The 24,979-nt window shown below is 42.3% G+C and overlaps 1 protein-coding gene across 5 annotated transcripts in view; it reads left to right on the top strand.

The window, feature by feature from the left end:
- ARHGAP18 (Rho GTPase activating protein 18) overlaps positions 1 to 24,979 on the top strand; it is a 144,017-nt gene that overhangs the window by 48,156 nt on the left and 70,882 nt on the right. Inside the window, exon 2 of one of the 5 annotated variants that reach the window (XM_032803470.2) lies at positions 10,601 to 10,879. The exons of the other annotated variants lie outside the window; for them this stretch is intronic. Within the exon in view, the coding sequence (XP_032659361.1) occupies positions 10,866 to 10,879 (14 nt within the window). The 5' untranslated portion in view covers positions 10,601 to 10,865. The remainder of the gene's footprint in view (positions 1 to 10,600; positions 10,880 to 24,979) is intronic. 5 annotated transcript variants of the gene reach the window in all.

Below are 24,979 nucleotides of genomic sequence, written 5' to 3'. Positions count from 1 at the left end.
CATTTGTATATAGGCATCTAAGATACTGGTTTGATCTTGCCTCCCAGTTTTGCCCTGACCCTCCTTTCTCTCTGCCATTATAGCCCACGCTCCCTCTTGTTTCCGACCCATCTCCCAGGTCTTCATGTTCCTCACTTACCTGTGGGCTTTGCTCACCTGTCCCCGTGTCGAACCTAGTTTAAAGCCCTCCTCACTAGGTTAGCTAGTCTGTGTGCAAATAGGGTCTTTCCCCTCCTCGAAAGGTGAACGCTGAAAGATTTCAGCATTGTTTCTTACTGTGGTGCATGTGTGAAAAGAATAAGCAAGAACAGAATGTGCTGATTAAGATTAATAATCTAGGTACATATACTTAAAAGAATTTAAGTGGCTGCATATTTAGCCAATCTGAAAAAAAAACAGGTAGAGCGCTGATTCTGCAATCAGAGCCATGGTGGAGCCCGTACTGAGCCAATTTCAAGACGGGGCCCTAAAATGTGATTCAGAGCAAGCATGAAACTCCCCTTTTATACCAGAGTCTTTCAAATCATGCAAACTCAGTATGTCTCGATTTATAGTTCTACAGGAACTTAATGCCACGTTCAGAAGCTAAAAGTGTCTATATTCTGAATAATTTTAAACTACTAATTGTATTTGTGGCTTAATTGTTTTGTCCACTTTTTTTTTCTTTTTAAAGAGAACTTTCAAAGCTGAATGCATAATTTGATTAAGTGGAGCCTCACTGGAAGCTCTGTGGCACTGTTTGCAACCTTCTCCCCCGACACAAGTCGTGTGTGGTTTCAGGTTCATTAGGCTTTCAGGAAAAATGGGTTGTAGTAATAGGAGCTTTCTGTAGACCTCCCCTCTGAAGGTGTAGATAACTCATCAGATATGTTTATATTATTAACACTTGACATAATATTAACTTAGTAATATTTGTACCAGTACAGTGATGTTTAGACAGGCACCAGGTGCATGGTCAATGGCATAACTCCTACAGGAAAGCAGAACAGTGCAGAGGGAACATCCCTCTTTGAGACTGGAAGTTCCCTTTTGTGTAGACCCCAGGATCTTTTATAGACTTCCAAGCCCTTCTTAGTGTAAGTTTTTTTTAGGAAAATTCCCACAAGGTTAGTTTCATGGAGTTTCCTCACATCTTCCTCCCCCTTCACCCCCAACTCTTCTTCCATGGCTATTCCCATAGGAGAATACAGTTTGGCCATAAATCCTTAAAGGATTTCAAATAATGCTAGAATGTTTGACCAAGTAGATTATTTTGCTAAATAACTAAAGTAAAGCCTGGTTGTATAATAAAATAACATGCGTTTGCTCTATTTGTAAAATTTTTTACATATAGGGATGCAGATCATCTCAGTGTGTATAATATATTAGTCTTGTAAATCCATACATATCTCAATCCTCTTCTACAAGAGGAATTGACCTATCTTAAAATAATTTTGTAACTTAATATGCTGAGCTCAAAGTGCAATTTGGTGTGTTGGGGACATAGTCAACACTTAGGTGCTGGCATAGGCCAGTGTTGACTGTAGGTAGCAATTTTGATGTATTTTTTTCATAGCCCTTTGACCTACTACATTTTGGGAATGATAAGGGGTTTTTGGTTTTTTTTGTTTTAAAAGGAGGTTCTTTAGTTCCATTCTTTCAAAAAGCAAAAAAACAAAAAACAAAATCCATGGCTGAAGTCCTGGACTGACTGGAATCAATGGGAATTGGATGACTATCTTCAGTGGAGCCAGATACCGCGTGATTATGTACATCAGATTATGATTAATTTAGTTCTGCATTAGCAAATGTCTATTTTTCTCAGAATGAGAGATTATACTTTTGGGATTGGTTGAGCCTCTCTCTATATGTTTATGCATGTCAATCTCTTGTTTTTCCTTATTCTTTGTTTCCTGTTCATTTTGTTCTGATTTAAAGTTCCAAAGTAAGAATCAGAAAGAAAGGTCACTCTATTAAACTGTGCAAGAACCACAGAAAATAAAATCAGTTCTTTACAGTAAAGCTTTCTATATTTAGATCAAAAACTGTTTAAAAAGTTGAAGTTGCAAATGTTTTTTCAGTGGAGTCTAGCCAATACTCCAAAGTATTACACATTCTTTTTCAAAAATTCTACATCTTAAGAAATCCAAATATTTGAATGTTTGAAATTGAACAGTTAATGGAGCCAGACAGTTCTTAAGTTTATCATTCACTATCCTCCCATTTTGTTTATAGTGCCCAATAAAACATTGCCATATGAAATTTGCAAATATATGCAAACGTCAAAACAAATTAGGAGATTAAAATCTAGTTTCCTATTCAAAAAAACATCAACGAGGAGTCCTTGTGGCACCTTAGAGACTAACAAATGTATTTGGGCATAAGCTTTTGTGGGCTAAAACCCACTTCATCAAATGCATGGAGTGGAAAATACAGTAGGCAGATATAAATACATAGCACATGAGAAGATGGGAGTTGCCTTACCAAGTGGGGGGTCAGTGCCAACGAGCCAGTTCAATTAAGATGGAAGTGGCCTATTCTCAACAGTGAAGAAGAAGGGGTGAATATGAAGGGAGGGGGAAAAATTCACTTTTGTAGTGCTAATGAGGCCAATGCAATCAAGGTGGCCCATTTCAAGCAGTTGACAAGAAGGTGTCCTATTCAAGTAATTCATTTCCAATGTACTTTAACACTAACATGTACTATGGCATTACTTCCTACAAAAATAACTAGAAATTCAGGGTGTGTAGAACAACTACTTGATGTTTGAGTAAAAATGAGTTAGAAATTTTTTAAAAAATAGATATCAGGTAAGTTTTCAAAGCACAATTACTTTCAAGTCTCTTATTATTTTTAATCAAACTTCTCAGAAACAAAAATTATCCTGGGGTGAGACATAGCCAGGAAAACGTCATTAAGATCAGGTTCTTCTGGAAGGCATTAATATTAGAGAGACTCTCTTGCCCTTCATAATGCTGTGGAATTATTTTGCACATGCATTGTTACATAATGAGGTATTTTTGCTATTTTTTGCTAGAAATACATGCCCCTCATTTTGAATGAAAAACATTTTTACAGTTGTTGCTGTATTGGTTATGAATATGAAATTTTGTATAGCTTTTAGACTCTGGTTTTGCTTTGCACCTCTAGGTTTAAAATACACCTAGATTCTCCACTGAGCAAAGGAAATTAATTTTATGCTAATATTTTCTTGCAGTTTAAATATCCTAATATACAACAGTAACAGGATTTAAATTTAACTTGTTCCAGTCATAAAAATTTAAGATGACTTTTAACACATAATGTAGGCCGCAACAACTGGCAGCTGAATGACAGTTTTCAGATCTTAACTTTTAACTATCTTATTTTGAGCCAGCATGACAGAGCCTGACATGATACATGATCGCCATCCCAAGCTGTTTCACCCATAGCCGTTGTTGTTACTTTTATCAGGCAATGACTTGCAATAATGCATCTAATGTATAAGGTAGTTTTTCTCCAAATACAGTAATATTTGTATGTGTTCTAGTGTTTACATGCTCTGTTCAAACTGGAGCTGATCATTTGCAAACTTCCCATTCAGTAACAGATTAACTGCACTCTTGCTTCTGCCAACGCCTTTAAAATAATTAAGAACGCAGGCAAACATTTTTTCCTTTACCATCCCCCTAAAATGATGACTTCCTCAACCTCTAGGATATGCAAACTTTGTTATAAACATTTATGCTAAAGCTTTTGACACAGCTCCCACTGAATTCCATGGGAGGTCATGTACTGGGAACAATGCCAGTGTAAGACTTTAAAGAAGTGGGCTTCGAAAACATGAACAAACAGGAAAGAAATACTAGTAATTCAAAGGGTCCACTTCAATAAAGGTTAGCAGGGCAAATGGCAAAAAAATCTACATTAAGAGAGTTGAAATTGTCCCCTTGCATAAGAATGTGTTAAGGAAAACTCAACCTTCTGAAAACCAGGATATGCACAGGTAAGGTTGCCCATGCAACCTTAACTCTGCACTCTTCCAGCAATGCCCCAGTATGCCCACTGACACATGCCTTTACTGCTCCAGCCTCACAGCTGCTGAAATATACCAGCTCCTCACCTCTTTTTACCGTCCGTTCACCCATGCACAGCATTCCATCTAACACTATTAAAAGACCCAAGCAGATTTCAAGAAAATGTGTGTTAGCATGCCATTTTAGAGCACTTGGAAGCTTGGTCCTTTAAACAGGAAGTATAGAATGACAGTGGCGGGAAAGGCTTCTCTACACATCCATCTGCAGCACAGGAGTTCTGAAAGGTATGAAGTGGCCATTTATCTCAGTGTGACGCTCTTAGCTGAAGGAGAATTCCCCATGGAGATGAATACAGCCTGAGACAATAGCTCTGAGCTGTGTCCATTTATCTAATTGGGTGTGCTCCCCCCCCAAGTGCTTTAGTCTGGGGTATACATGAAGTACACCGGTTCTCAGCTCTCCACCCAAAATGGCTAGACTTCACCAATGTTTGTCCAGGTTCCTTATTTTGATGCCAAACCAACTTAATTTCCTCCTTTGATGGGGTGACTGACCTACTGGATTGCAGGGAAGCAGTAGACATGATATACAGTATCTTGATTTTAGTAGGGCTTTTGACACAGTTCCGAATGATGTTCTCACAAGCTAACTAGGAAAATGCGGTCTAGATTAAATTCCTGTGAGGTGGGTGCATTACAGTTGGGAGACTGTACTCAAAGAGTAGGTATTAATGGTTTGCTGTCACACTGGGAGGGCACATCTAGTGGGGTCCCACAGGGCTCAGGCTTGGATCTGGTACTATTCAATATTTTCATTAGTGTCTTGGATAGTGGAGTAGAGAGTATGCTTATAAAATTTGCAGATGACACCAAGCTGGGAGGGGTTGCAAGAATTTTGGAGGATGGGTTTAAAACTCAAAATGACTTTGGAGAATTAGTCTGAATTCAACAAGATGAAATTCAACAACAAGTGCAAAGTACTTCACTCAGGAAGGAAAAAAAAATCAAATGCACAACTACAAAGTGGGGGGAATAACTGTCTAACTGCTGATCTGGGGGTTATGTTGGACCACAAACTGAACAGAGTTGTCAATGCGATACAGCTGCAAAAAAGGCCAGTGTGATTCTGGAGTTATCAACAGGACTGTTGTGTGCTCGATACAGGAGGTAACTGTCCTGCTCTACTCGGCACTGGTGAGACCCTACTGGAGTAGGGTGTCCAGTTCTGGGCACCACAGTTTAGGAAGGATGTGGACAAATGGAGAAGACTCCAGAGGGGAGCAACACAAATGAGAAAAGGTTTAGAAAAACCTAACCTATGAGGAAAGGTTAAAAAAAACTGGGCATGTTTAGTCTTGAGAAAAGAGGTCTGGATGGCAACCTGATAATAGTCTTCCAATTTGTTAAGGGCTGTTATAAAGAGGACAGTGATCAATTATTCACCATGTCCCCTGAAGGTAGGGCAAATACTAATGGGCTTAATCTGCAGCAAGGGAGGTGTAGGTTAGATATTAGGAAAAACTTTCTAACTGTAAGCGTAGTTAAGCTCTGGAACAGGTTTTCAAAGAAAGGTGTGGAGTCACTGTCATTGGAAGGTTTCAAAAATAAGTTGGAGGATGGGCTAAGTTTGCTCAGTCTTGCCACAGTGAAGGGAGTCGAACTTGATGACTTCAAGATCCCTTCCAGCCCTGCATTTCTGTAATACTGTGAGGGATGAACTGAGAATGGAATCTTCAAATACATACAAAAAGGGCTAAATTGTGCTAGGTAGGTTCTGAATACAGGCAGTGCAGTGCCATCTTGCCCCAGACTGGGTGGAGGCGCAGACTGTCTCTTCCTCACCTGCCCTGCATTGTGTGCCTGTGCATGTCCTCCATCCTGTAGGTGCCTCCTCTTTACCCCCAATTCTCTTCTTCCTTTGGGATACTCTCCTTGTAGAATCCTCACCCACTCTTCACTCCCAAACAGGTGGCCAGTCAGAATCCATCCCCTTACACCAATCTACAGGTTCCATTTACAACCTTAATTATGACCTTTTCCCAGATTACCTTACAGAAAACCTTCATATGAACTATAAAATTGTAGACTGCTCAGTGGCAGTCTCAGGCAGTTCACCCATTCACTGCCCCAGGTGCCAGTCTCTCAGGGGCTGGCAGGGGAACTCGGGCCCACCCCTTATTCGGGGTTCTAGCTCAGAGACACTCTAAACAGCAGCTGAGGTGTGGTTCCCTCCTTCACCTCGCTGCCTTTCCCAGAGCTTCTTTCTCACCTCCTGGCCCTCCCCACACTTCTGGGTTTGCCAGCCTCCCAACACCCTCCTCCCAGGGAGGAACATAAGCTACTTATCTGTCTCTATAGCCCCCAAACACAACTCCTTCCTCCCAGGAAGCAACTGCAGACTGCCTCCCTGCAGCACCCTCTGGTTCCAATTTCCTGTCCTTATATAAGCCCTGGCCTGTTTCCTCTCAGGTGAGCCAATTAACTTTTCCCCTGAATCTCCCCCTTTTGCAGTTTAATGGGTTGATTGGATCTATTAGCCTAACTCAGCGCTTGCAGGGCCACTGTGGGGAGTACACCTCATCACAATGGGGCTCCCATTGGGTTGGCTTACAAAGCTTAATTTACATGCCAACTGAGAGAGAGGTGTACATAATCTTTTGTCTGGCAGAAAATCTGTTTGTCAGCTCTGCATAGAGACAGACTTCAGGAACATATTGCCAGTAGACATACATACTTATGAAATATCTGTACACACATTTCCTCACAATATTAATGACAAGTGTGACCCTGGCTTTCATTTAAGACCTCATACAACAGTCTTTGGTGAACTAGTGTGTGCACACCAGAGTCAAGATATTCTAATAACTCAATTGGCATTGAGGGGTTCATGGGTCACAATGGCTTAAGACACTTCAAAATGAAACACAGCTATTCCTAGCTTGGTTCTTGGGGGCAGAGGGCCTTTTCCAATCCACTCCTGTGTTAGAAGTAATTAAGCAACCTGGAGGTTTTCCTAATCTGGATCACTCCGTGGTGTCTCTCTTTGCGGGCTCTGCATTGTCATTCTGCTATCGCTGAAATGCTTCCTGCTCAGATCCTACTAGCAAACTGTGGGCAGCAACTGGACTACAGGGCCTGCTGTAGTTGCCTGTTACAGCAGCATTTTCTCTTTGGGCCAAACGTGTGGTCAGAGCACAGTGATCTTTGGCACTTTGTTTGAAAAAACCTTCTTTGAGTTGCTGCCCTTTTAAGAGCCTGGGTTGGCTGCTGGCTTTGAGTTTTGACAGGCTCAGTCAGTTCCTCTTTACTAGACCCCTGGCTCAGTCTTGGCTGCTCCCTACAAATTCTGCACAGACCTGTCTTCCCCTGCAGCATCGGGCAGTCACAGCCTGCTCTGGATGAGGCTGTCCATCCAGCTGCAGCCTGCACAGCTTCCTGCTCTGCAGCAGGTCTCCAGCTCCTGTGACAGTATGTTTGTCCTTGTGGCTCTCCTTTGGACAATAAAAACACATTTGAGAGCTGGGTTGCCTTGGACACTGTTTGGGAAGGCTCACAAAAGTTCATTTATAACTTAATCTGGCTATTGCAATTATACTGTAATAAACTGGCTGTGTATGTGCACTACTGACCTTCAGATGGAATTGGAGGTAGTAATCTGTGCTATAAGTCCTACACTTAGAATAGCTAATGGAAAGTCTCCTTTAACTAATGCAGTAGGGCTGGTGCTGTTAGTGCACCAATTTTATACCACTATTGCTCTGAAGTTATGAGGGACTCTAGTGTACCTTCCTGGATGTTATCAAGCTCGGCTAGATGGCCAGGGACTTTTAAAAAAATATCTTAAATTAACTGAACATTCTTCACATGACTTTTTTTGACTGTGAGTAGAAGACTAATATTTTGAGGTGCTCTTAGGCTCTTTGACTGCTCAAAGGTCTTAACTTTCATTAAAATCAGTGCAGGTTAGGAACCTGAATAGAAGTTAGGAGTCTTACTCCAGTTGTTCCAACAAAAGATATTACCTCACCTACTGCGTCTTTCTAATATCCTGGGACCAACACAGGTACAACAGCACTACAAATAACTCTTTTGAGCATTCAGCCGTTTCTCTCAAGAAAGGGACAGTATTTGTAATTCCAATATCACCTCCAAACTTATTCTTTTATATTTGCAGAACCAAGCTGCACGACGTGTGCAGAGTTTGCACAGTACAGTGGTCACTCTTAGGTTTCATTCTATTCTTAGACATGTTATCAGATCCAGGGGTTAGATCTCAGATGATGGCAGAATTTTTCAAAACAGAAAATAACACGTAACGTGCCCACTACATGCTAATTTTCTCAATAAGTGGAATAAAAGTTCTGAATATTAAAGATTGACAGTTCTTTAGAAGGACTTTAATGGAAGAGAGAAACATAATAATATTGAATGGGGTTGTAGTTGTATCCGTATTAGGACAAAGGATTAGAGAAAGAGGTAGGAAGGTTGAGAGATGCTGTGGAGTGTGCAATCAACAGGTGAGGTTAATAGATACCATAGTTGGCAATTTGGTAAATGGATGCCAAAAGGTTGAAAGAAGGATAGGAGAACAGGATCAGCTGCTTATATTATTTTTCTTGTTTTCCTAACAGTATGCAAAAATACCTAAATGAGTTAGGAGTCTAAGTCCCATATTCTTTCAGTGAGACTTAGGCTCTTAAGTGACTTGGGCACTCTTGAAAATTTTTACCACTTACATGACCTACACTTCACAAAGGTCATATATTAGAGTCAGCCATGGTTTCCATCTATCTCCTTGTCCTCCTGGCAGGTTGCTGAAATGTTCCCAGGCATATCTGGAGAAGTCTGTGAGTCTACATGAATTCACATTTTAAGAACAGAAACCCTTTGTGAGCAGGAGTTTCTATGCATTTGCATCCAATAGGAGAATATTTCCAAAGCCCAAGAATTTATCTATTCAACTATTTCAAGAATGAAGGGAGATTAAAATGACATCTAGCATGAAAGCCTGGTCGCTGTTATCAAATTGAAGGTAAAAAGAGAATTGATTTCTAAAAACAATTCTCAGTGTTGCCAACTGTCATAATTTTACTGTGAGTCTTGTGATATTTGGTGTTTTACTTCAAGGCCCAGATCCTGAAGTCATGAGAATTTCATCTTGCATTTGAAAAAAGAAATCAAGTTTCTGGACCTTCTGGTTGCAGAATTTAACATGAACCAAGATCACTCTCAAGCCTCAGGAACTAGAAGGCAAATAACATATATCTATATATTTTTAAACCTCATAGCTTAATCCAATCTCAGGATTTTTTGGAGGGTGGGGGTTGGTTTATGGTTCTTGAATGGCTGGGACTGGCAACATTGAAAGCTCTTTGGGTTAGATTCACCCTGTACATGCTTAGGGCTTCACACAAGGCCTGTGGTCCACTTATGTGCTACTAATATGCTATTTTGGATACTATGTGTTCTGTATCAGCCAGCTCACTGAGTAGAACTCCCTTGGCCTCTCCAAATATGAAGTTATTCTGTAGACAACATTTGGCATGTCTACGTGAACATTCACTGTGCGTCAAGCAGTGAAGTGCATGGCACGCAGACAGTGCATGGCATGCTGGAGCCTTGGAGATTTACACCACAGTCTGCTGTGCAGTATGCTTTCATGTAGACTTGCCTCCAGTTTATGGAGACTGGAAAAAGTGTAAGCCTGGGAGACTAACAACTTATCGTAGTGATGGCTGACACCTATTTTCCATTTTGTGATAAGATTAGTTTAGATGGTGGTGCATGAACGGCAGGTCCTTGATAGCTTAAGATTAAACCATTTCACAACAATTATGCCCTTGGTAATATTGTACTATACATACATGATTATGGCTTCATATCTAGAAACCGCCTTTCTAGCACTATCCATTAGAGAATTAGCTAAATATCTTCTGTATCATTTCCACAAATGCGCTGTAAATTCCCAGGAAAATGGAGGGGGAGAGAAGCAGCATTCAAGTTTTGCAGAGCACTAATGAGGCATCTACAGGCAGCAGTGTAGTTATACTAACAGACACACTAACTCTAAGCTTCTAAAACCCCCGAGATCTCAGTTTGGCACATTTCTAGTTTAGTGTTTGAAAATTGTAAATGAATAATAAGAATTTATATTGTTCTTTTAATCTCCAAAGCATCTTTGAATCAGCATTGACAGCTGCTGATGGCATTTAGAAAACCCAAGGGCCTGGTCCTCCATTGCCTTGCAGCTTGTGTAGTCATTTACAAAGCAAGTGCAAAATGAGTGTAAAACTGCAACACTGTTTCCAAAGATTTGAGAAGTGAACATTACTCTGCTTCTGATCTACCCCCCGCCCCCCTTGCCTTGTTACTTGGGCAAGCCTGAACTTGCAAGTGACGTTCACGATGCCAACTCCCAAAAGGTCACAAAATATCTTTACAACAGCTCTAAAGTTGTGGGAGAAGGAGCCTGGGATAAGTTAACCAGAAATCTGTTTGTGACAGATATTGCGACTGCATGCAGTATCTTCGGGGCAACTCACTGCATGAAGTTTATGTATCATGGTGGGCCAGTGATTGTATGAATGATTGTTTTCTATTCCATAGGCGATGGTTACCACAGCTCCATCAGGAACTAAAATAGTGGGAAGTGATTACATTGAATCACATTATAAATACCTTCAGAGAAGGACCTCCCCTGGAAAAGTTCTCATATTCTGGTTCAAACTGGGTTTCCAGAGACTAGGAAGACAAAAGGCTTTTGGCATAAAAAGGCTACAGTTAAACTGACTCAGAGCAAATGGACAGGACCTTCTGTGCAAGGGTCCCAACCCTTACAGAAGGGTTGGAAAAACTTTAACCTACCAGACTGATGGGTGATCTCTGGTAAGCTTTTGGCATGAATATAGGAACTTCTGTTGTTTTTATATGTTGTCTCTGTAAAGCTTTTTGCCTTAAGAATAAAGATGCTTGCTTAGAAAGAGCTGTGTGGTAACTTGGAACTAGGGTGGCCACTGATACATCCTCAGAACACCAGAGATCCAGATACTTCCAGCATGGCATGGGCTGCTGCTGCCAGTGGGGGCAGGATGGCATTTATGCACAATGGCATCCTCCATGTGGTGTGAGCTAGCATGCATGGTGTGTGCAAGTTCATGCCAGCTAGGGAGGAGCAGCATGCTCTGATCCCAGACAAAACTGCATCCAGTACCAGGTAGGGACAAAAGTTACCAAAACAGGACTGTCTGGTTAAGAACCTGGTGAATGGCCTGTCTGCTTGTAACTGCTGGCAATACACTGTTCATAGCCCTTGGAGAAAGAAAGCAGAGCATAGGTGCTGGCCTCTAGGTAGACTAGTTTGCTGAGATATCACAGAGGAAGGCAGGTTCCTGTGCAGCCTTAAAACCTCCCAGGTCAGAAGGGAGTGGGATAAGGGGCCCTACCCAGAGACACAGGTGCTGGCTGGAGATCTTGAGTTCCTGGAGTGGACCACAGAGAGGGGGATACAGTGCAGTTATCCTGAAACTGATCATTTTTTCTTGGCTTTGATCAACTAATTGTTACCTGGTATGTTCAAGTATGTCTGTTAGAAAGGACTGAGAAGAAGAATGGGGACTTGCTGTCAGTAATGGAAAGAATAAGGTAAGTAATGGAAAGGAATGCAAGGAAAGGTTACAATCACTGTAATGGATGACTAGAGCTAACAACAAAATGTAAACACAGTCATGGTATAAGATCTCTTTAATGCTTTCCAGAGATCATAAAGCATTTTAAAGGGGGCAAGAAATAGCACAGCATTGTGCTGGGTCCCAAATGCCCACAGCCTTTTTCTAAACTAGCAATTACCCAGGGCATGCCTGCTGCTTGCAAACACTAATGATATCAGCTTTCGTTTGCCAGGAGATTGAGATTCCAAGTACCATACCAGAATCTTTAATACATTAAGCCATTAATATAAAAAAACAAGACATTCGAGAACTTCTTCATAAACTTCAATGTGGAAGTGTTGCTGCTCCATTGCCTTATGTACAATCGGGCAGCTCCAGGCTCCAGCACATCAAGCGCGAGCTTGGGGCGGCATGCTGCGGGGTGCGCTCTGCCAGTCGCCGGGAGGGCAGCAGGCGGCTCCAGTGGACATCCCACAGACGTGCCTGCGGGAGGTCCACCAAAGCTGCGGGACCAGCAGACCACAGGACTAGCTGACCCTCCGCAGGCATGCCTGCGGGAGGTCCACCGGAGCCGCCTGTCGCCCTCCCGGTGACTGGCAGAGTGCCCCCTGTGGCATGCCGCCCCGCTTGGGGCAGCGAAATGTCTAGAGCCACCCCTTTGTACAATAGCATCAGAACAGCCAGCTCTCACAGCTGCTTGCTTGGTAACTTTAATAGGAGACTTGAAAAGACACTTAAAGCGATGACTGCATAATCTTCAACACTGTGTTTAAGTACCAGAAAAAGATTCCTTAATTTCTAAACTTCAGCCAGTTAGAAAAAGTGGTTCAATGCTTGAATCTTCTCCCTTCCACAGCAGTGTCCCTTCTACTTCCTTTTTTTGAGCACTGAGGATTTCTTCAGTCAACTCTTCCCAGACTCAAGGTCGTACGTTCTCTTTATTACTGATCATCTGGATTAGAATGGTATCTAGATGTTGCAGATGAGATCAGGGCACCATTGTGGTAGCCACTGTGCAAACACACAAGAAGAACCTTTGTGTGTTTGTACAGCACCTAGCACAAATGGTCCCCTGGTTTCAGCTGGGCCTTCTAGATGATACTCCCTAAACAGCTTACAGTCTAAATAGACAAGGCAAAGTGGGGAAGGCACAAAGCGAAATGACCTGCACAAGGGCACAAACCATATCAGTGGCTAGCATGGAACAGAACCCCCATTTTCTGACTCCCTGTCTAGTGTGCTATCCACTAGACCACACTGACTGCCTCCCCAAATCTTCATTATTCCTGGTTTTATTTAGAGTTGGAAGGTACTGGTTTGTTGTTACATATAGACAATACCTCATCCTCGCTGCTGATTTGATTGCTCAGTAAATAGAATAACTTCATAATGGAACAATGGATCTCCAAACATTTTTATGTTTATATAAATCTAGTTAAGGCAATTACAACTTGTCCTGTAGGTAAATTTAAATTTAAATCACTTCCGTGAATCACTGCTGTATGTCATAATTTCTATATCAACAGAATAGCACTCTTAAAGAGTGTCACTCAGTCTATTTATAAACAAAGAACTGAAACCTGTCATAAACATGCTAGTGCTTACTCTTAACTATCAGTTTACTATAGGTCAAAGCCTGATCCCCTAGAGTAGCGTGGTCCAGTGAATTGGGACTGCAGAAACCTGGGATGTATTCTTGGCTCTGCCACTTTACTGGTGTGTGAACTTTGGCAAAACACTTCACATCTCTGTGCCTCTGTTTCCACTCCCACTCTATTCCCCTCCCCCCCATCTGCCTATATAAAGAGATTCCAGGATTGTCACCCTGTGTCGCTTTGAAGCCTAGAATGTCTGTAGAGTCAGGGTGAAGGGATGGAAGCAGCTGCAAGCATAGCTGAGAGCTCTCTTTGTTCAGAATATCACCAGGTTGAATCATCACTGTTTCACAGCTTGTTACCATCCACTTTGTAAGTTCTCAGCCATTTTGACATTACAGATTACATGTGTGTGCAGTGCCTAATGCAATGGGACCCCCGTCTTGATGGGGCAGCTTGAGCTGCTCCCATAATATAAAGAAAAACAGCATTGATGTCAGTTGCAAAACTCCTATTGATTTCAAGGGGGCCAGAATTTAGCTGTCCAGTACAGGCATTTTATTACTCACATGCTGTAGATGGATTTAGTCACATTTAGTTTTTCTGTCATGTTTACAAATTAGCTAGCAGACTGGTGGATAGAAGGATGGGCGAGTGGTTTGGGCACTAATTTAGGTCTTGAGTAGACCTGAGTTCAGTAACATGGTCTTGCAGAGACATTTTTGGGTGACATTGGGCAAATCACATGGCCTTCTCCCTTGCCTTAGTTCCCCATCTGTAAAATGGGGCTAATTGCACAGCCCTATCTCACAGGGATGTTAAAAGGATAATTACATTAAAGATTGTGAGGTGTTTAGTTACTACAGTAATAAGGGGCTTGTGAGACTCCTAGACAGATATTGGTGGTGCTGCTGAGTTTATCTGAAAGGCTAGCACTGCCCAAGAGGATGAGAAGATGACGCACGTACACAAATCTCAAAATCATTTGTTTTCTACATCTATGTCAATACCACTCAGGCACCATTTTGTGAAGGCCGGGGTTATATCCAGACACTTTGTATCATGTCAGTTATGGTTCTGTGAAATTCTTGCATCAGGAAAATTACTATTTATTACAAACAAAATTCACCTAGTTTAATAGATTGCATTATTGATATATATATTTTTAACACTACAAACTGTGTTTAAATGTTGATTGCTCAAACTTTCTGGTTACAAAGATTCAGTGGAATTTAAAGGGCCTGATACAGGATTGTAAAACTGACTAAATGTTGTCATGGAAAACCAATATGATTGGTGAATTTTTGTTTCTTCTTTATCTCACTGATAAACAGTTACTAAAGTAAACGTTTCATGAAACATTCAGCCTGGTAGGAGCAATAATTAGAGCCTGATCCAAAGCCCAGTGGAAGTTGGTGGAAGAGTCATTGACTTCAGTGGGCTATGGTTCCAGCCCTTACTGAGCCAGACTAACAGGTTTAAACCCATTTGTCCACTGAACTCAGGTCAAAATCAGAAATTAATTAGATAGCCTCCTTTTTTGTACATCACAAAACCATCACATCATTTAATTCTCTGTTCAGGAGCAGTCCAGGTCTGGAACAACAGATGTTTTAAGCCAGATTGTAGAGCATCGACAGATTCCCTGTTTAGGAAAAACTTGAAGAGACTGCTGATTATTATGCAAAACATGCCTGCTTTACTGTTACCTCATCCTCCCGCCTCCTCTGTCCCCATTTGTGTTTCATTCATAGTTGCATCTTGTCATAATTAGGGTGTGCAGACATCCTGTTTTTAAAGGGACAGTCCCGTATTTAAGCCCTCTTGCAAGTGTCCTGACTTTTTCTTAAAAAAAAAATTGTCCGGTATTTTCTGTCTCTTCCTCATCAGTACTGGTGGGTCCTCCTAAGAGATGAGCTCTGCAAAGACACAGGCCAGGTCATCCCTTACTCCATTCCTTCCTCCCTGCAGCTGGAAGCAGCTCCTGTCCCTTCCCTCCTGAGCAGTGCCAAAAGGCTGATGCTGATCACATTCTGGTATGAGCCCTGGCTGAAACCTGGATACGGAGATACGTGACCCTACGTGCCTCCCCTCATTTTGCCTCGGGAAGGCATGGCGCCAGGTACCAGGAGAGGTGGGTCCATCCCAGGGGCCTAGCCAGGCACGGAGGGCGAACAGTGCCAGGCAGGGAGGGTGGGATCGGTCGATCACTCCCCGCCCCCGCCATATGTGGGAGAGGTGTATGGGAATGTGTGTGTGTGAGACCTCTCCCTGTGTGTGTGTTGGGGAGGGGGAGGGATGTGTGTGTCACCCCTCCCTGTGTGAACCCTAAAGCCTTAAAAATAAGAAGGTAAATAAAAAGAATCCAACTCCACAGTATTTCTTTTTAACGAGTTCAGTCAACTTGATGTTAATTTGAACATTTTGTACTGCATAGTTCTGATTGATTGTCGTTGAACTCGCTTGAATACGAGTAGTTTTACCAGGTGTCCCGTATTCAGCGTAGGGAAATATGGTCACCCTAGTCATAAACCTTGATTACAGGCTCAGGGACTGTCTTCTTTTTGCTACTTCTAGCAATCTTCTGTTTACTTCAGCATCCTTGCTTGGAGTCCCTAGGCTTAACTGCCATATTACCAATAATATACTATACTACTACAATGCCAGTCTACATTTCCTGGTTCAGCCACATGCTATTAGTCTGTTGCTTTCCTGACCATTAACTATTTCCTCCAACAACTTTCTCCTAAAAACCCCACAATGCCCCGTTTTATAAAGTAGAAAAATTAAAATCCAAGGCAGAGTTATCTTTCAGTGAGCGGATTGAAACATAGAAATCCAATAACATGGCACCTTTTTATTAATTGGTAATTCTCAAGCAGTCACTGACACTGAGAAGCTACCTAGCTAACAGTCAGTGTGCCTTGAATTTTGTTGATGCTAGATATGAACTATTGAGAAGGAGATGATTAAGAAACATTCAGGAAGAGCTTGATTTCAGACCAGTGTAATTCAGGAGTAATTTCACTGAAGTCAGTGGAGCTCAATCAGTTTAGAACAGCTGTGAGATCAAAATAAAGGCCTCAAGAATTTGAAGGAAAAAAGCTGCTGTTATGAGTATATAAGACACTGACTAATGTTAAGGGTCATATTTATCTTGCAGGCTGAGAAAGGTAAGCAGCCAAATGCCGAAGGAAAATCCTGAAATAATATTTAAACTCATTTCTTCTCACTTTAGTGCTTAGCATACCTAATGTTTAACACTGCCAGTCTGAATCAGTTTTCTTTTCACGTAAATTGTGGCCTCATAATTGTACAAAGGGCACGGTGAATATTATTCATTACAGGAAGTGATTTCTTTTTCCCTGGGTTCCCCCAAAGAGCAGGGCAGTTCTTGTCCCTATGTCCTTGATGGTTCACATAAATGAATACTTCTCCAGTTGGTGGGGAAAGAAGATTAGCTCTGTTAAAAGATTGCAATGCAAGTGTGCTTAAGCATATAGAACAATTATTTTATAGCTGGGGTCAAATTTTGTCCTCAGATAAGCAGGCGAAAGTCTCGCTGACTATAATGGGCATTGTGCCCGTTTATCAGAGGGCAGAACTGAGCCTACAGATAATATAATTTTAGATATGATTATCACACTGTTCCCAATCAAATTCTTTAAAGAACAAAATATTTGTTGTGACTGAAAGTAGATGTTTCTAGGGTTTGAGTGGAGATGACGGTTAAAACTGTCTATATTCTTTCCTCTAAGTGAAGTGGTACTCTAAATAAATAGATCCCTGCTTTTAAGATTACTTGGAGGAGATGTTATTTTCTAGGACTGACTGAATTTTTTTGTTTTGATGGAAAGTTTTGATGGAAAGTGGCTGCTTCTCTCAAATTTCTTTTGGTGGAAAACTGAACACCCAGATATTTTTGATGTTTTGGTAAATTTTTAGGCATTTTCTGGGTTTTATTTTATATTTGCTTACCTACTTACAAGCAGAATTATTTTTGTTTTCATAGAAATTTGCTGACGAAGAAACCTCCATTTTCCAACCAGCTCTACTATTCTCATAGTTAGGGCCCTACCAAATTCGTGGTCCGTTTTGGTCAATTTCACTGTTATAGGAGTTTTAAAATAATAAATTTAACGATTTCAGCTATTTAATCTGAAATTTCACAGTGTTGAAATTGTAGGAGTCCTGCCTCAAAAAGGAGTTGTGAGGAGGGTCGCAAGGTTATTGTAAGGGGGATTGCGGCACTGCTACCCTTACTTCTGCGCTGCTGCTGGTGATGCTGCTGCCCTTAGAGCTGGGCAGCTGGGGAAATAAGGATGGCATGGTATGGTATTGCCACCCTTACTCCTGTGCTGCTGCTGGCAGGCCCCTGCCTTCAGAGCTGGGCATCTGGCCAACAGCCGCTGCTCTCTGGTTGCCCAGCTCTAAAGGCAGCTCAGAAGTAAGAGTGGCAATACTGTGACCACCCTAAAATAACCTTGCGACTTCCCCCCCTGCAATTTCCTTTTGGGTCAGGATCCCCAATTTGAGAAATGCTGGTCTTTTCCGTGAAATCTGCATAGTATAGGGTAAAAGCACACAAAAGACCAGATTTCACAGGGGAAGACCAGATTTCACAGTCTGTGACATATTTTTCATGGCTGTGAATTTGGTAGGGCCCTACTCATAGTGGAGTGAGCTTAGTGCTTATCCAGGTGTGTTGTGGTCTGATTGCTCTTAAGAAGGCAGTCATCCAGAATGCTTTGGGCAGCTTCTCGACCTGGGGCATATGCTACATTTTGACAATTTTTTTCCATTATAATTTTTTGCCAGAAAAAAGCTTTGCTGTGAGTATAGAATGAAATAATCTAAACACATCTCTGACTCCACCCTTGTATACTTGCAGATGAGATGGGATTTCTGCCACTAATTTTTTTCTTTTACATTAAAAATACTTTTCTTACTTATGCCTCTGCACACTGGACATGCAGAGACCAGGATGCCTGGAACTGGTGCAGAAACCCAGCTCCAAAGGGGATTCTTCTGAGGCAGTGGAGGGGAATTTTGGAGGTAGGATGAGGGGGACAAGACCAGATGATCTGTGTCTAGGCAGCTCTATCAGCTGTCCTTCTCTGGAGCCTGCAGCATTGCTTGTTTTCCATAGTTCTGTCTCTCATCATTTCTGGCAAAGTTTGACTGATGTTTCTGTCTATTGCTCATGTGATAAAGGTAACTTATACCAAAAATTACAAGGTGTTGACTATATTTTTAATACATGGCAAAAGTTCCTGGAGCCCTGGACAGAGAGGCTTTAGCATTTTGTATAAATCTCAATAAATATCAGATGCAGGATTGTCATTGGCGGTGTGAAGCTTCTATATAGGGGACTTTATTTGTTTTGCCAATACGGTGAACACTTGAAAATGTAGCACAGGATTGCAGACTGCTACAAAATGTTCAGTAGGGCCAGAGTCACCTTAGACCCACAATAAGCTTCGAGGTCTGATTCCTTTTATCTGTTCTGCTCACACTTCCCCCTGAAGGTTAACTGTGCTTTGTTGGCCCAGTAGGAGGAGTGAGTTTCGGAAGGGAAGGGCTGCCACTGAATGCCTAGTTAGCTAACTAAGGCCTTGGCTACACTGGTGCTTTACAGCGCTGCAACTTTCGCTCAGGGGTTGTCATAAACAGATAGCTAAGGGTTAATGTTTCTTTCACCTGTAAAGGGTTAACAAAGGGAACCAAACACCTGACAAGAGGACCAATCAGGAAACCGGATTTTTCAAAGCTTAAGGGAGGGAATTTGTGGGTGTTTCTTGGTCTTGGGTCTTTGTCTGTTCTGTGCTCTCTCAGCTATGAGAGGATCTATTTCCAGTCCTTCTAATCTTCTGTTTCCCAGTTGTAAGTACAAAGGTAGCAAAAGTATAGTCTTTTAAATTGTTTTGCTGTATTTGCATCTGTGTATCTGGCTGGTGGAGTCTTTATGTGTATTTGGCTATAAGTACTTTAAATTGTATTGTTTTTGGGTAAGGCTGTTTATCCCTTTCCTATTGTTTATTCATTTTCTATACGTTCAAATCCCTTTATCTTACCATCTAGATTACAGAGAACTGTTATTCTATTCTTTCTTTCTTTTTTTTTTATTAAAAGTTTTGCTTTTTAAGACCTGTTGATTTTTTTTCTAGTTGACCCACCAGGAAATTGGTGGGAGAAAGGAAAGACAGGGGGGAGGGGAAAAACTGCTCTCTGTGTTTAACTCTCCTAGTGTCCCAGGGCGGGAAGAAGCTAAGGGGGAAGAGAGATAGAATCTTTTCTGTTTCCTTGTCTTTGGGTTTGTCTCTTTGTGGAAGAGAGGAGACATGCTTCTTGGTATTGTGATGTAAAGAGGTTGCATCAGTAACTCTCAGGTTAGCCCAGAGAGGAAATTCTGGGTGGGAGAGAGGTGGGGGGAATGGTTTATTTCCCTTTGTTAGGAGACTCAGGGCATCTGAGTCTTGGGGTCCCATAGGGAAGTTTTGGGGGACCCAAGTGTACCAGGCACGAAAATTCCTGGTTGGTGGCAGCCTATCAGATCTAAGCTGGTAATTAAGCTTAGAGGGTTCATGCTAGCTTCTCAGGTTATGAACGCTAAGGTTCAAATCTGAGTAGGAAGCTATGACAGGGGTGTGAAAAAAACACCCCCCTGAGCGCTACAAGATACAGCGCTGTAAAACATCAGTGTAAACAGTGCCGCAGTGCTGGGAGTGCGGCTCCCAGCGCTACAAGCTAAACCTCATCAGGATGTGGAGTACGTGCAGCTCTGGGAGAGCTCTCTCCCAGCGCTGGCGCTGTGACCACACTTGCACTTCAAAGCGCTGCCGCGGCAGCGCTATGAAGTTTCAAGTGTAGCCATACCCTAAGGGACTCTTAGCTCAAATGTTACCCTCACTTGCTGCTGCAGTTTGAGGACAGAAACTGTGTTTAAGACGGATTCAAACCACTAAGGGCTTTAGAGATCAAAGCCAGCACCTTGAGCTGAACCAGGAAGGAAACAGGAAGCCAGTGCAGTTGCCCAGGAGTCCAGTATCTTTCTGATGCTAAACCTACTAGGTAGGTGCACAGCTGCATCCTGCATCAGCTTTAGCTTCTGAGTGCTTTTCAAGTGTAACCCCATGAACATCTCATCATAGCAATAGATCAAGAAGTCAGAAGAAGATGTATCACAGTGGCAAGTTCCCAAAATCCTCCAGCTACCTGCTACTGGATCTACTCATTATAGTTATCAGTCATCTGTGATCCTGGAGGTGCATGTAACTGATCATAAACTAACAATACATTGCAACAGCTAAAAGTTTAATACCTCTCTTTTTTTTTTTGCCTTGCAAAAGCCAACCTTGGGACACTAGTCTAGTGTTTATAAGTATTGGGAATGTCCTGTACCTTGTGTGGGTAGGTAGCAACCTGCAAACCCTTACACTCCCCCCGTGCAATTTCTTTCTCCAGCCAAGAGTATTCATCTTTGCAGGTAGGCCAGTCAAATCACATTTCTTACCTCTAGGTCCTGAGCATTCAGTCCAAAGAAGGGTAGTGGTGGATATAGTGGGTGGCAATTAATTGTCATTAATTTATACCTTAAGCATGGGGAGGGGAAAATAACATTTCTGTAGTGAGTGCTTTTCATCATCAAAAGTGCTAAGGCTACGGAGGCAAAGTCCATAAATAGTCTGCATTGTTATCAGACACTCAAGCACTTTCAAAAGCATAATTTGCAAAGGCACATATGGTATAAAAGAAATCATGAATTGGACACACATACATGTAGGACTTCTGAAGTTGTTCCGAAACCCTTGTATAACCCATTTCATCTGTATTTCCTTCCTAGAATTGTGTATCAGTTTGTTGGCTGATTAGTGTATTCAGCTGGGAGGAAATATTACCTGTGACCTGAATGACATAGTAGTGAACTTTGCACCTGTAGGATGAAATCTTTGCTGAAGTCAGTAGGAGTTTTGCCATTGGCTTTATGGGGCCCAGGATTTCACTCTTACTATTTAAGCAAATCTGGAGGTAGCAGCTCACTAAATGTTACATTTTATTCAGCAGTTTTCCCTTCTCTACCACTTAAAATGTAAAAAATTTCTGCACTTTCCAATAACCGTTAATTATAGTTCTGAACAATTGTTTACTGGACTGTACCAAAATCTAGGACTGTACTATCAAACTATATTGGAAGGGTGAGTTTAAAAGCAGTGAAGAAGCAAGCTTGAAAGAGACAAGAAACAAAAGCTAAATACATTTCTTAGACTCACCATGAGGGCTACTTTAGCAAACCGTAACAACCTTAACTATAGTGGTGTTAACTTCCCCTGTCCCCACGAAAACCACACACACTATCATTAAGGTTATAGAAATTGTCCATAGCTTTAAACAAGAAAGGAAGCAGGAGGGCAAAGGAAAAGCATGTGGATGAATGGCAAGACAAAAAAAGTTTATTCAAGCAAAAAATGAACCCTTCAAAAATTCTTTACCACAGATAGTGTAGATAGCTATCCCAAAAGCTTGTTGTTAAAGGTAGTAAAGAAGAGGCACTGTCAGGGATTGAGGAGTTAAAGGGGACATACTATCCTAGAACAAACTGATAATTCAGTGGGAGCAAGATCAAACCCTTAAAATCCAATATCAATGGAGCCAGGTGGTATTAATCCAGGAGTACTGCAAGACTTAAAGAGACTGGTTGAGCTGTTAAAAAACCTATTAAGAAAGCAGTCATCCAGTGAGAAGCAAACTTTTGTTTTGATTAGAAACTTGTGAATAGATGTGAATAGAAAACAGGGTATGAATATATTGTCAATTTTCAGCATGGAAGGAGGTTAATGGCAGGGTTTCCCAAGGAATCGTAGTAAGACTGTATTATTTAACATTTATTACTTATCTGGAAAATGAGGACAACAGCAGTGGTAAAATTTGCAGATGAAATTATTTAGGTCACCCATAGAGAAGCCTGCAAGGAACTTAAGAGGGACCTAACAAAGCTAAAGCAGCAGAGAATCCTGTGGCACCTTATAGACTAACAGATGTTTTGGAGCGTGAGCTTTCGTGGGCGAATACGACACATTACAGTCAGATGCAAGGTATTGGAGATTTTCCAGGGGGCAGGTATATATATAGCTAGCAAGACAAGCTAGAGATAACAGATGGTAGTTCAATCAGAGGATGGATGAGGCCTGTCTTAGCATAGTAGGGTGGAAAACAAAGGGAGGAAAACTGGTTCTGATAATTGGCAACCATCACAGTCTTTGTTTAGTCCAATGAGTTGATGGTGTTAAATTTACAGATGAACTGGAAGCTCAGCAGTTTCTTCTTTGATGTCTGGTCCTGAAGTTTTTTGCTGCAGGATGGTCCACACTTTAGGTCTGCTATAGTGTGGGTCCAGGTGTAGGTGAAGTGCCTCTCTACAGGTTTTTGTATATTGCATTCCTGATATCGATTTGTGTCCATTTAAAAGAGAATCCTTTTCCGAGTGACTGTACCAAGTTGGCCGATGTACATTGAGAGGGCATGTGACATATGATTGGCGTGATATTACTTGGTGGACGATGCAGGTGAATATTAACCAGTGATTGGTATGGCTGAATCTGTGTTAGGTCCTGTGATGGTGTTCGCTGTGTAGATATGTGGGCCAGTAGTGGCATTGAGGTTGTTGCATGATTGTTTCCTGGCTGGAGTTACTATGGTGCGATGGTGCAGTTGCTGTGGTAAGAGAATACGTTTCAGGTTGGAGGTTATCTGCGGGCAAAGGATTGCCTGCACACCCAAGACCCTGTGAAAGTGTGGATCAATTGTCGAGGATAAGTTGTAGATCTCTGAGTGATGCGTTGGAAGGTGTTTTAGCTGAGAGGCTGTATTGTGATGAGTCCCAGGTGGAGTCCTGTTGGTTTCTTTCTTGTTTGTCTGCAGTTAGGCGGCCTTCTGGTACAAAACGTCCTGGCTCTGTTTGATCTGTTTTCCTAAAATTTCTCGTGTGGGTATTGTAGGTTTGAGATGCTTGGTGGAGATTCTGTAGGTGCGGTGCTACTGTCTGATGGGGTTTAGAGCAGATGACGGTTGTACCATCAGTGCTATGGCATGTAGACAATGGATGATAGTGATGTGCCCAGGAGAATAGCAAAAAAGCTGAGACATGAGGTAGCAATAGCGGTCGAGGTAGTTTCAGATTATTTAGGGTGGTGTTAACTGTGACCATACAATTATGCAACTACGTGGTGACCTAGAAAGTGGACCTCCTCGTGTGGATTGGTCCAGCCTGAGGTTGCATGGTGGGTGGAAGTTGGAATCAGTGGTGGAAATATTTTCATAGAGTCTCCTTCCCATGGGCCAGAATGATGAATGATGTCATCATGAGCGTTAGAGTGAGGGGGGATGTGGACAAGAGCTGAGGAAGCATTGAGTTCCAGTGTCGCTGTAAAAAATATATGGGCGTATTGTGGGGCCATGGGGATGCCCATTAGCAGTGCCACTGATCTGGAGATATATATTGAATCCTCAACTTGAAAATAGTTTTGTGTGTAGAGTATAAAGGCATCAGAGCTCAGTACAGCCAGTTGTGCGTGGGCATCATCAGGTAAACTGCTCCTGACAGCCTGTATTCCATTCTGTAGCGTGGGACATTTTGTGGTAGAGAAGCCTCACTTCCGTGGTGGCTAGGAATGGTGTTTTCTGGGAGGTGACCAATGCATGTAGTTTCCTCAGGGAAATCAGTGGTGTCACGAGTATAGCTGGGAGTGCTGGTGGCTATAGGTCTGAGTAGAGTCCAATCATTATCCAGAAGTCCTTCATGTGAGAGTGCCATATGCTCCGAGAAATTGATGGGGCGATCCAGATAACACGGCTTACCCCTCTGATAACTAGACAAAGCTAGCTTGAGTTGAACTATTATTGAATGGCAGATAAATTTTCAATATAACAATCCAGAAACAGATTCAAGGGAATATTCTATCTACTGTGTGGCAATATGACGGTACTGTTCTCTGGGTCTCGCGCTTTTCTTCTCTGGGGTAGGTCAGGGCAATATTGCTTGCCTCGAACAGTTCTTTAATCATCCCCTAGTGTCCTAGAAGAGGGAGTGGAAGGGAGGAGACCTGGCCCGCCCTCATATCCAGTTCCCAAACCCAGGGGCCTGGGGTTGTGGGTGAACCACTTGCACTCAGCGGTTTCTCCTGGGTTACTTCCCTGCATATACCCGTCAGCTTGTGAAGAGGCTTCTCGCTCTCTCTATACAAGCTGGTGGCCCCTTACCTAGGGTTCTGTTGGGCTTCCCAATCCAACCGCAGCACTCCTCCAAACCTTCTATTTCTTCTGGACAAACTCTTCTCTTCTGCAATCTGCACTCTGCTCACAATCCAGCTTCCCTTCCACTACCATCACCTGTTGACTAAGCAGGGGTTTATATCCATGACTGGAGTCAGGGCTCTAACGGAGGTCAGCGCTACTGGAGTCAGGTGCTCTGTTTATCTAAAGCAAACCTTCCTCCCTTGGCAGGGAATAAGGCCCCTGCTAACACTCTTATGCATCCCTCTTTACTGCCAATGCTGTATATCCCATTCCCCCCCTCGCTCAAACCCAGGGGTTGGGCTACTACGGGACGAGAGGCAGATCGTTGGCTATGAAGGCCATCTGCTGTTGCCGTGTTGGCTATCAGTCCCTAGTGCCTTGGACTCCGAAAATGAAAGGTTGAAAGAGAGGAAACCACCTATCGTCAACTG

This window comes from Chelonoidis abingdonii, chromosome 3, assembly GCF_003597395.2.
Source record: "Chelonoidis abingdonii isolate Lonesome George chromosome 3, CheloAbing_2.0, whole genome shotgun sequence".
In the NCBI taxonomy this organism is placed as follows: domain Eukaryota; kingdom Metazoa; phylum Chordata; order Testudines; family Testudinidae; genus Chelonoidis; species Chelonoidis abingdonii.
This window is presented reverse-complemented; position numbering and strand designations above follow the sequence as displayed.